General features: G+C 43.7%; 1 protein-coding gene across 2 annotated transcripts; it reads left to right on the top strand.

The window, feature by feature from the left end:
* Nucleotides 1–65: 65 nt before the first annotated feature.
* On the top strand, nt 66–12,508 carry LOC115130986 (uncharacterized). 2 transcript variants are annotated; one of them, XM_065019918.1, is made up of 5 exons: nt 66–541; nt 1,331–1,492; nt 3,330–3,458; nt 11,312–11,454; nt 11,929–12,016. In XM_065019918.1, exons 1-5 carry the CDS (start codon nt 539–541, stop codon nt 11,933–11,935), a joined length of 444 nt encoding a protein of 147 aa, XP_064875990.1. In that variant the 5' UTR covers nt 66–538; the 3' UTR covers nt 11,936–12,016. The 2 variants fall into 2 exon arrangements, with proteins under 2 accessions (XP_064875990.1, XP_029518461.1); XM_029662601.2 differs by having other exon boundaries at nt 94–541; nt 11,312–11,449; nt 11,929–12,508.
* The last annotated feature ends 212 nt before the right edge of the window (nt 12,509–12,720 follow it).

The following is a 12,720-nucleotide window of genomic DNA, read 5'->3' as shown; positions in this document are numbered from 1 at the left end:
ACGCCCCTAAACCTGATCCTGTATCCGTTGTTATATTTCCCACAGATAAATTGGCGCACGGAGAACAGATTCTGGATCAGAGCTCCAACCATTAATCTAGCCAATTGTCATATAACGTTTTATACCACATGTCATCAACAACCAATAATCTTCTCGCCCGACTCGATGCACTCGATTTAGCTTGCTCGGCACGTTCATACGAATTGTTTCCATTCTGAATGTGGCATTTTGTATACCCGGCGTGCAGAAGGATTATCATAGCACAGACATAATACTGCGCTCATTGACTGGAAATCTTCATTTTATTAACTTAATTTATTAGCCCAAAATTATATTAAGCCTATTGTAACATTGAGATATAATAACTGCATATCTGTTATTGCAGCCCCTGTAATAAACGGTCCGGTCTTCTGTCTATGATCTCATCCCCGCCTAGATGATAGGAGGAGAGAGAGGAGGGACGTAAACATATTACACAGAGCACTCTTCAGTAAATCTACGGTTCTCTTGTGTCTGTCTTCGCGAGTGATCATCTGAAATGGTGAGTAGACTAATGCTGGAGCGCAATTAATTAACGGTGTTGCAGTTCTGTTTTGACGCTCCTTGTGCTTCTGCTACAAAATGACAAGAGGCCTCGCTACGCTGAGGCTCCCACAACCTATATTAACCCTAACTGGCTGTGCGATAGAAATACCAGGCTTGCTTATTACTCAATCAATGGAAGCACGTGCATATTATCTGAAAGGGTTAATAATGGGGTGTGAATAAATTGAATGAAAAAAGTAGTGGTGCATATTTTCCCATGTCTACGCTAGCCTTCTGTTGCCAGCTATCTGTAAATAATCAGCTATAGTGACAGTCATGTTTTATTTATTAGTACTTAAATCATCGCCCTATTTATGGTATGTTTCCCCTAGGCTATCTGACTTTACATTGGGGCGGCAGGGTAGCCTAGTGGTAAGAACAAAGAAAGGTTGCAAGTTCAAATCCCTGAGCTGACAAGGTACAAATCTGTCGTTCTGCCCCTGAACAGGCAGTTAACCCAATGTTCCTAGGCCATCATTGAAAATAAGAATTTGTTCTTAACTGACTTGCCTAGTTAAATAAAGTTTTTTTTTAAATTAAATGACCTTTTGCAGATACAAGATGACTTGTCTATACATATAAATTAAAATCACACCCTTCTAAGGCTTTCCATTTCTCTTTATCTCCTGGCTACATCTCAATAACTGAATCTAGCTGGACTGAAGGAGATTAGACAAGGAATCTACTTAAGACCATTGAGATACGCCCATCAAGCCTTAATGTGTTTCCTTGTTGCCATCGCTAGGCAACCAGTGTAAAGAGGCCGTCCCTGGGTCCGGTCCCTCCCCCCAGGAAGAAGTCCAACCCCAAGTCAGAGCTCACTGAGGAACTGAAACAGGAGATCAGAGAGGCCTTTGAACTGTTCGACACCGACGCCTCCGGATACATTGATGTCAAGGAGCTAAAGGTCAGGGGTCAGAGGTTCAGGGTTAGGGGTTATGCACAGGGACAATATTTGTGTAACATGATGTACTACAGTACCCATAGTACAGTGTCGGTCAACAAAGATCGTCCTGGGGAGCTACAGGGTGTTTTTGTTCCAACTCAACACTAACACACCTGGTTTTAACCAACTCATCTGTTTTTATCTATCTCTCTCAATTCAATTCAAGGGCTTTATTGTCATGGGAAACATATGTTAACATTGGTCTTTATTGGCATGGGGAAACATATGTTAACATTGGTCTTTATTGGCATGGGAAACATATGTTAACATTGGTCTTTATTGGCATGGGGAAACATATGTTAACATTGGTCTTTATTGTCATGGGAAACATATGTTAACATTGGTCTTTATTGGCATGGGGAAACATATGTTAACATTGGTCTTTATTGTCATGGGGAAACATATGTTAACATTGGTCTTTATTGTCATGGGGAAACATATGTTAACATTGGTCTTTATTGGCATGGGGAAACATATGTTAACATTGGTCTTTATTGTCATGGGAAACATATGTTAACATTGGTCTTTATTGGCATGGGGAAACATATGTTAACATTGGTCTTTATTGTCATGGGAAACATATGTTAACATTGGTCTTTATTGTCATGGGGAAACATATGTTAACATTGGTCTTTATTGTCATGGGGAAACATATGTTAACATTGCCAAAGCAAGTGAAGTAGATAATGAACAAAAGTGAAATAAACAATAAAAATTAACAGTCAACATTACACATACAGATGTTCCAAAAGAATAAAGACATTACAAATGTCATATTATGTGTATATATATATATATATATATATATATATATATATATATATATATATACAGTGTTGTAATGATGTGCAAATAGTTAAAGTACAAAAGTTCAAATAAATCAACATAAATATGGGTTGTATTTCAAATAAAATCGAATCAAATTTTATTTGTCACATACACGTGGTTAGCAGATGTTAATGCGAGTGTAGCGAAATGCTTGTGCTTCTAGTTCCAACAATACAGTAATAACCAACAAGTAATCTAACTAACAATTCCAAAACTACTGTCTTATACACAGTGTAAGGGGATAAAGAATATGTACATAAGGATATATGAATGAGTGATGGTACAGAGCAGCATAGGCAAGATACAGTAGATGGTATCGAGTGCAGTATATACATATGAGATGAGTATGTAAACAAAGTGGCATAGTTAAAGTGGCTAGTGATACATGTATTACATAAGGATGCAGTCGATGATATAGGGTACAGTATATACGTATGCATATGAGATGAATAATGTAGGGTAAGTAACATTATATAAGGTAGCATTGTTTAAAGTGGCTAGTGATATATTTACATCATTTCCCATCAATTCCCATTATTAAAGTGGCTGGAGTTGAGTCAGTGTCAGTGTGTTGGCAGCAGCCACTCGATGTTAGTGGTGGCTGTTTAACAGTCTGATGGCCTTGAGATAGAAGCTGTTTTTCAGTCTCTCAGTCCCAGCTTTGATGCACCTGTACTGACCTCGCCTTCTGGATGATAGCGGGGTGAACAGGCAGTGGCTCGGGTGGTTGATGTCCTTGATGATCTTTATGGCCTTCCTGTAACATCGGGTGGTGTAGGTGTCCTGGAGGGCAGGTAGTTTGCCCCCGGTGATGCGTTGTGCAGACCTCACTACCCTCTGGAGAGCCTTACAGTTGTGGGCGGAGCAGTTGCCGTACCAGGCGGTGATACAGCCCGCCAGGATGCTCTCGATTGTGCATCTGTAGAAGTTTGTGAGTGCTTTTGGTGTTTGTTCTTCTGTCTCTCTCTAGGTTGCTATGAGGGCGCTGGGGTTTGAGCCGAAGAAAGAGGAGATTAAGAGGATGATAACAGAGGTGGATAAGGACGAAACAGGAAAGATCTCATTCTCTGATTTCCTCACCGTCATGACTCAGAAGATGGTAAGAAAAACAACATTGTGAATTTTAAAAAATCATAATAATTGTCAAAAATTATTTACTGTCAAGAACAAACACTGTCAGTGTTTGTAACATTGTAAAAGCTATAAAAATAAATAAAAAGAGTCGCACACTGTGTAAACCACCGTTTCGGCATCACTGTGCCTTCTTCAGGGTGATGTCATAAATACTTGAACCAGGTTATGTAGACAAACTGTGCAATTAGTTCAACCAATGACAATAGTGAGGTGTGTCATAATTATTAGGGTGATTGGAATAAATTGAGTGAAAAAGTTTAAAAGACAATAGTTTACAGCATGTTGAATATATTAGGCTGTTATCACATGGCAACATAAATAGATATTGTACATAATATTAGCATCAACATGTTGTTTAATTTCATTTCACACATATGTTTGCCTTCAATTTAATATAATTTTTGTTACATGTAATCTTTTGGTTTAACCATAATGCACAATAAGCATCATCAACAGGGGACATATTGGGTGTACGCTGATCAGCTGGGGAAATAATATATTCATGAAAACATTTTTTAAAAATTGTTCTTAAGAAGAGCCTGAGATCAAAGTCAATATTTAGACCACCAGGGATCAATGTTTTTAGACAGGATATCCTGTAGGTCTTCTTCTGTAGACGTATGATCTCGATGTTACCTCCTCTCCTTGGTAGAGCAACATGCTCAATGTCTGTGTATTTGAGGGAGGAGATGGGATGGTTAGCTTCAACAAGGTGCGCTGCTACTGGATAGTCAGTGTTCTTACACCTGATTGAGCTGCGGTGTTCAGCTCTGCGTTGTTTTAATTGTCTTTTCATTTGTCCTACGTAGGCTTTTCCACATGAACAGGTGATGAGATAGATTACTCCCTTTGTCTTGCATGAGATGATACTCCTAACAGGGATTGTTTTCGACCTGTATGTGGGTGTCTGAAGAAGGATGTTTTTGTAGTGCCATTTAGAAACGTTAGACGTCAGAGAGTCGATTGCTGCTACACTGGGTCTACCTGGGGGAGGAGACACTGGGTCTACCTGGGGGAGGAGACACTGGGTCTACCTGGGGGAGGAGACACTGGGTCTACCTGGGGGAGGAGACACTGGGTCTACCTGGGGGAGGAGACACTGGGTCTACCTGGGGGAGGAGACACTGGGTCTACCTGGGGGAGGAGACACTGGGTCTACCTGGGGGAGGAGACACTGGGTCTACCTGGGGGAGGAGACACTGGGTCTACCTGGGGGAGGAGACACTGGGTCTACCTGGGGGAGGAGACACTGGGTCTACCTGGGGGAGGAGACACTGGGTCTACCTGGGGGAGGAGACACTGGGTCTACCTGGGGGAGGAGACACTTATTTGTGTGATTTAGCGACTGTATAAAAAGTTGGTAGCTTAGGAAATTTCACACATAGAAATTTCACACATAGAAATTCACATTTGTCCTTATTCAAAACAGCTTTCCACTGTGGATGTGATATTGTGCTGGAGAGGAGGTAACATGGAGATCAGACTCATACAGAGGGAGACCTACAGGATATACTGTCTTAAAACATTGACCCCTAGTGGTCTGAATATTGACTTTGATCTCTAGGTCCTTCTTACGAACAGTGGTGTAAAGTACTTAAGTAAAAATACTTTAAAGTACTAAGTCGTTTTTTGGGGGGAATCTGTACATTACTATTTACATTTTTGACAATTTTTGCTTTTACTCCACTACATTTCTAAAGAAAATAATGTACGTTTTACTCCTTTCATTTTCCCTGACACCCAAAAGTACTCATTACATTTTTAATGCTTAGCAGCACAGGAAAATTGTCTAATTCACGTACTTATCAAGAGAACATCCCTGGTCATCCCTACTGCCTCTGATCTGGCAGACTCACTAAACAGAGAACATCCCTGGTCATCCCTACTGCTTCTGATCTGGCAGACTCCCTAAACACACATGCTTAATTTGTTAATTATGTTTGAGTGTTGAACTGTGCCTGTGTGGCTGTCAATTTTTTAAACAAGAAAATGTTGTCGTCTGTTTTGCTTAATATAAGAAATGTATAATGATTTATACTTTTACTTTTGATACTTAAGTACATTTCAAACCAAATACTTTTAGACTTTTACTCAAGTACTATTTTACTGGGTGACTTTCACTTTTACTTGAGTCATTTTCTTTTAAGGCATCTTTACTTTTACTCAAGTATGAAAATTGGGTGCTCAAGTGAACAAAGTCTTATAAATGAATATATTATTTCCCCAGCTGATCAGCGTACACCCAATATGTCCCCTGTTGATGATGCTTATTGTGCATTATGGTTAAACCAAAAGATTACATGTAACAAATTATATTTATTGGAAACAAATATATATGTGAAATTAAATTACATTATTGTTTATGTTGATACTAATATTATGTACAATATCTATTTGTTGCCATGTGATAACAGCCTAATATATTCAACATACTGTAAACTATTGTCTTTTAACAGTTTCACTCAATTAATTCTAATCACCCTAATAATTATGACACACCCCTCACTATTGTCATTGGTTGAACTAATTGCACAGTTTGTCTACATAACCTGGTTCAAGTATTTATGACCACCCTGAAGAAGGCACAGAAATTGCAAATCGTTGGTGGTTTACCCAATACATTTCTGTGGGTTTATATATAGAGTGTGACTTTTTATAGCTTACAGTTTATTCACCGTTAGTCAACACCTCGACACTAAATCATTTTCTCTGGGTGTGCGCCAGCTCATGCTTTTTATTCGTGCTTGTAACATTGCAATTTAGCAACAAAAAAATGTGACAGGAGTTGTACATTTTAGTTCCCAACTACAGTGCATTTGGAAAGTATTCAGACCCCTTGACAGGTTTTTAGAATAAAATAAACTGAAATACCTTATTTACATAATTATTCAGATCCTTTGCTATGAGACTTGAAATTGAGCTCAGGTGCATCCTGTTTCCATTGATCATCCTTGATGATTCTACAACTTGATTGGAGTTCACCTGTGGTAAATTCAATTGATTGGACATTTATCTGGAAAGGCACACACCTGTCAATATCAGGTCCAACAGTTGACAGTGCATGTCAGAGAAAACAACATGAGTTGGAAGGAATTGTCCATAGAGCTCCGAGACAGGATTGTGTCGAGGCACAGTTCTGTGGAAGGGGACCAATGTCTGCAGCATTGACGGTCCCAAAAACACAGTAACCTCCATCATTCTTAAATGGAAGATGTTTGGAACCCCCAAGACTCTTCCTAGAGCTGGCTGCCCGGCCAAACTGAGGAATTAGGGGAGAATGGCCTTGGTCAGGGAGGTGACCAAGAACCTGATGGTCACTCCGACACAGCTCTAGAGTTCCTCTGTGGAGATGGGAAAACCTTCCAGAAGGACAACCATCTCTGCAGCACTCCAACAATGCCTTTATGGTAGAGTGTCCAGACAGAAGCCAATCCTCAGTAAAAGGCACATGACAGCCCGCTTGGAGTTTGCCAAAAGGCACCTAAAGACTCTCAGACCATGAGAAACAAAATTCTCTGGTTTGAAGAAACCAAGATTGAACTCTTTGGCCTGAATGCCAAGCGTCTCGTCTGGAAGAAACCTGGCACCATCCCTACGGTGAAGCATGGTGGTGACAGCATCATGCTGTGGAGATGTTTTTCAGTGGAAGGGACTGGGAGACTAGTCAGTATCGAGGGAAAGATGAACAGAGCAAAGTACAGAGAGATCCTTGATGAAAACCTGCTCCAGAGTGCTCAGGACCTCAGACTGGGGCAAAGGTTTCACCTTCCAACAGAACAACAACCCTAAGCACACAGCCAAGACAATGCAGGAGTGGCTTCGGGACAAGTCTCTGAGTGTCCTTGAGTGGCCCAGCCAGAGCCTGGACTTGAACCCAGTCGAACATCTCTAGAGAGACCTGAAAATAGTTGTGCAGCGACACTCCCCATCCAACCTGACAGAGGATCTTGAGAGGATCTGCAGAGAAGAATGGGAGAAACTCCCCAAATACAGATGTAACTAGCTTGTAGCATCATACCCAAGAAGGTTTGAGGCTGTAATTGCTGCCAAAGGTGCTTCAACAAAGTACTGAGTAGGTCTACACTCCGGCGCCGACAGAGATGGCCGCCTCGCTTCGCGTTCCTAGGAAACTATGCAGTTTTTTGATTTTTTTACGTGTTATTTCTTACATTGGTACCCCAGGTCATCTTAGGTTTCATTACATACAGTCGAGAAGAACTACTGAATATAAGATCAGCGTCAACTCACCATCAGTACGACCAAGAATATGTTTTCCGCGACGCGGATCCTGTGTTCTGCCTTACAAACAGGCCAACGGAATTGATTCCAGGCAACGACCCCAAAAAACGACTTCGTAAAAGAGGGAAACGTAGCGGTCTTCTGGTCAGACTCCGGACACGGGCACATCGTGCACCACTCCCTAGCATTCTTCTTGCCAATGTCCAGTCTCTTGACAACAAGGTTGATGAAATCCGAGCAAGGGTAGCATTCCAGAGGGACATCAGAGACTGTAATGTTCTCTGCTTCACGGAAACATGGCTCACTGGAGAGACTCTATCCGGGGCGGTGCAGCCAACGGGTTTCTCCACGCATCGCGCCGACAGAAACAAACATCTTTCTGGTAAGAAGAGTGGCGGGGGCGTATGCCTCATGACTAACGAGACATGGTGTGATGAAGGAAACATACAGGAACTCATCCTTCTGTTCACCTGATTTAGAATTCCTCACAATCAAATGTAGACCGCATTATCTACCAAGAGAATTCTCTTCGATTATAATCACAGCCGTATATATCCCCCCCCAAGCAGACACATCGATGGCTCTGAACGAACTTTATTTAACTCTTTGCAAACTTGAAACCATTTATCCGGAGGCTGCATTCATTGTAGCTGGGGATTTTAACAAAGCTAATCTGAAAACAAGACTCCCTAAATTTTATCAGCATATCGATTGCGCAACCAGGGGTGGTAAAACCCTGGATCATTGTTACTCTAACTTCCGCGAGGCATATAAGGCCCTGCCCCGCCCCCCTTTCGGAAAAGCTGACCACGACTCCATTTTGTTGATCCCTGCCTACAGACAGAAACTTAAACAAGAGGCTCCCACGCTGAGGTCTGTCCAACGCTGGTCCGACCAAGCTGACTCCACACTCCAAGACTGCTTCCATCACGTGGACTGGGACATGTTTCGTACTGCGTCAGATAACAATATTGACGAATACGCTGATTCGGTGTGCGAGTTCATTAGAACGTGCGCTGAAGATGTCGTTCCCATAGCAACGATAAAAACATTCCCTAACCAGAAACCGTGGATTGATGGCAGCATTCGCGTGAAACTGAAAGCGCGAACCACTGCTTTTAATCAGGGCAAGGTGTCTGGTAACATGACCGAATACAAACAGTGCAGCTATTCCCTCCGCAAGGCTATCAATCAAGCTAAGCGTCAGTACAGAGACAAAGTAGAATCTCAATTCAACGGCTCAGACACAAGAGGCATGTGGCAGGGTCTACAGTCAATCACGGACTACAAGAAGAAACCCAGCCCAGTCACGGACCAGGATGTCTTGCTCCCAGGCAGACTAAATAACTTTTTTGCCCGCTTTGAGGACAATACAGTGCCACTGACACGGCCTGCAACGAAAACATGCGGTCTCTCCTTCACTGCAGCCGAGGTGAGTAAGACATTTAAACGTGTTAACCCTCGCAAGGCTGCAGGCCCAGACGGCATCCCCAGCCGCGCCCTCAGAGCATGCGCAGACCAGCTGGCCGGTGTGTTTACGGACATATTCAATCAATCCCTATACCAGTCTGCTGTTCCCACATGCTTCAAGAGGGCCACCATTGTTTCTGTTCCCAAGAAAGCTAAGGTAACTGAGCTAAACGACTACCGCCCCGTAGCACTCACTTCCGTCATCATGAAGTGCTTTGAGAGACTAGTCAAGGACCATATCACCTCCACCCTACCTGACACCCTAGACCCACTCCAATTTGCTTACCGCCCAAATAGGTCCACAGACGATGCAATCTCAACCACACTGCACACTGCCCTAACCCATCTGGACAAGAGGAATACCTATTTGAGAATGCTGTTCATCGACTACAGCTCGGCATTCAACACCATAGTACCCTCCAAGCTCGTCATCAAGCTCGAGACCCTGGGTCTCGACCCCGCCCTGTGCAACTGGGTACTGGACTTCCTGACGGGCCGCCCCCAGGTGGTGAGGGTAGGCAACAACATCTCCTCCCCGCTGATCCTCAACACTTGGGCCCTACAAGGGTGCGTTCTGAGCCCTCTCCTGTACTCCCTGTTCACCCACGACTGCGTGGCCACGCACGCCTCCAACTCAATCATCAAGTTTGCGGACGACACAACAGTGGTAGGCTTGATTACCAACAATGACGAGACGGCCTACAGGGAGGAGGTGAGGGCCCTCGGAGTGTGGTGTCAGGAAAATAACCTCACACTCAACGTCAACAAAACTAAGGAGATGATTGTGGACTTCAGGAAACAGCAGAGGGAACACCCCCCTATCCACATCGATGGAACAGTAGTGGAGAGGGTAGCAAGTTTTAAGTTCCTCGGCATACACATCACAGACAAACTGAATTGGTCCACTCACACAGACAGCGTCGTGAAGAAGGCGCAGCAGCGCCTCTTCAACCTCAGGAGGCTGAAGAAATTCGGCTTGTCACCAAAAGCACTCACAAACTTCTACAGATGCACAATCGAGAGCATCCTGGCGGGCTGTATCACCGCCTGGTACGGCAACTGCTCTGCCCTCAACCGTAAGGCTCTCCAGAGGGTAGTGAGGTCTGCACAACGCATCACCGGGGGCAAACTACCTGCCCTCCAGGACACCTACACCACCCGATGTTACAGGAAGGCCATAAAGATCATCAAGGACATCAACCACCCGAGCCACTGCCTGTTCACCCCGCTATCATCCAGAAGGCGAGGTCAGTACAGGTGCATCAAAGCTGGGACCGAGAGACTGAAAAACAGCTTCTATCTCAAGGCCATCAGACTGTTAAACAGCCACCACTAACATTGAGTGGCTGCTGCCAACACACTGACATTGACACTGACCCAACTCCAGCCACTTTAATAATGGGAATTGATGGGAAATGATGTAAATATATCACTAGCCACTTTAAACAATGCTACCTTATATAATGTTACTTACCCTACATTATTCATCTCATATGCATACGTATATACTGTACCCTATATCATCGACTGCATCCTTATGTAATACATGTATCACTAGCCACTTTAACTATGTCACTTTGTCTACATACTCATCTCATATGTGTATATACTGTACTCGATACCATCTACCGTATGCTGCCCTGTACCATCACTCATTCATATATCCTTATGTACATATTCTTTATCCCCTTACACTGTGTATAAGACAGTAGTTTTGGAATTGTTAGTTAGATTACTTGTTGGTTATTACTGCATTGTCGGAACTAGAAGCACAAGCATTTCGCTACACTCGCACTAACATCTGCTAACCATGTGTATGTGACAAATAAAATTTGATTTGAGTAAAGGGTCTGAATACTTATGTAAATGTGATATTTCCGTTTTTTATTTTTTATACATTTGCAAAAATTTCTAGAAACTTGTTTTTGATGAAAGGGGGGAAAAAACAATTGAATCCATTTTAGAATAAGGCTAACTGAACAAAATGTGGAAAAAAGTCAAGAGGTCTGATTGCTTTCCGTGTGTGTGTATATGAGTGTTGTATTACGGGGTATGTTATTGATAGTGTATCACAATGCATTATTGTGTTGTAACTGTCTACCAACCCAGGCTGAGAAGGATTCTAAGGAGGAGATCCTGAAAGCATTCCGTCTGTTTGATGATGATGAGACGGGGAAGATCTCCTTCAGGAACCTGAAGAGGGTCGCTAAGGAACTGGGAGAGAGCCTGACTGACGAGGAACTGCAGGTGAGGTATACATCTGGACAGCACTGTATATACACACACACACACACACACACACACACACACACACAGACAGCACCTTTTCCCCAAACCTGGAGAGTACTGTACACACAGCGTGAACATACAGGATGATTTAGGTTAGGATACAAGATTGCTTTAAAACAAAAAATAATAATAATAATTTAAAGATAAATATACTGGTCTACTGCTAAGGCTTCTGTTTAATTGGTTTACTGTGAATCTGCTGTCTCCTGTATCCTCTCCTCCCTGTCCGTTTTCCCTCTTCCCTTTCCGCCCCCTGCTTCCTCTCCTCCCTTTCCGTCCCCTGCTTCCTCTCCTCCCTGTCCCGTTTTCCCTCCTTCCTTTCCGCCCCCTGCTTCCTCTCCTCCCTGTCCCGTTTTCCCTCCTCCCTTTCCTTCCCGTTTCCTCTCCTACCTTTCCATCTCTCTCCCCCTCATACCTACCTACCTCCACTCTTCTAGGAGATGATCGAGGAGGCAGACAGGGATGGAGACGGAGAGGTGAACCAGGGAGAGTTCCTCCGCATCATGAAGAAGACCAGCCTGTACTGAGACTAGACCAGGGTGTTATGGGGTGGAGGGTGATGTTTGGGACATACAGGGGCAGAGGAGACTATGGTTTGGTTTTACATGTTATGTACTAGTCAAGTCATTACTCAGTTATCCAGGCCTGTCCTAGTTTAATTAGACAACTTCCTTTTCTTGTCTCCTTCCTTATCTCCTTGCTGTCACGACCTTTCATCAGTTAGATATTCTTTATAGCTCTTCTCTTTCTTTTAGTTAGAATGCTGGTAGAGTCCCAAAACAGTGCTTTCATCTATCTATGCCCTGTTTCACATTTCATATGTGTCATCGTGAAGGTTAATGGGACAAGGGAAGGAAGCTCTTTAGGACGCCTAGGGTCTATCCCTAGACATTCCCTCCAACACTCACCTCCTCTATCCCTAGACATTCCCTCCAACACTCACCTCCTCTACCCCTAGTCACCCCTTCCCCTCCAACACCCCCCTCTCTACCCCTAGTCACCCCCTCCCCTCCAACACCCCCCTCTCTACCCCTAGTCACCCCCCTCTACCCCTTGGCACCCCTCCCCTCCAACACAACCCTCCTCTACCCCTTGGCACCCCCTCCCCTCCAACACCCCCCACTCCTCTACCCCTTGGCACCCCCTCCCTCCAACACCCCCCACTCCTCTACCCCTTGGCACCCCCTCCCCTCCAACACCCCCGCCACTCCTCTACCCCTTGGCACCCC

The sequence above is a fragment of the Oncorhynchus nerka genome, linkage group LG6, assembly GCF_034236695.1.
Source record: "Oncorhynchus nerka isolate Pitt River linkage group LG6, Oner_Uvic_2.0, whole genome shotgun sequence".
Taxonomy (NCBI): Eukaryota; Metazoa; Chordata; class Actinopteri; order Salmoniformes; family Salmonidae; genus Oncorhynchus; species Oncorhynchus nerka.
This window is presented reverse-complemented; position numbering and strand designations above follow the sequence as displayed.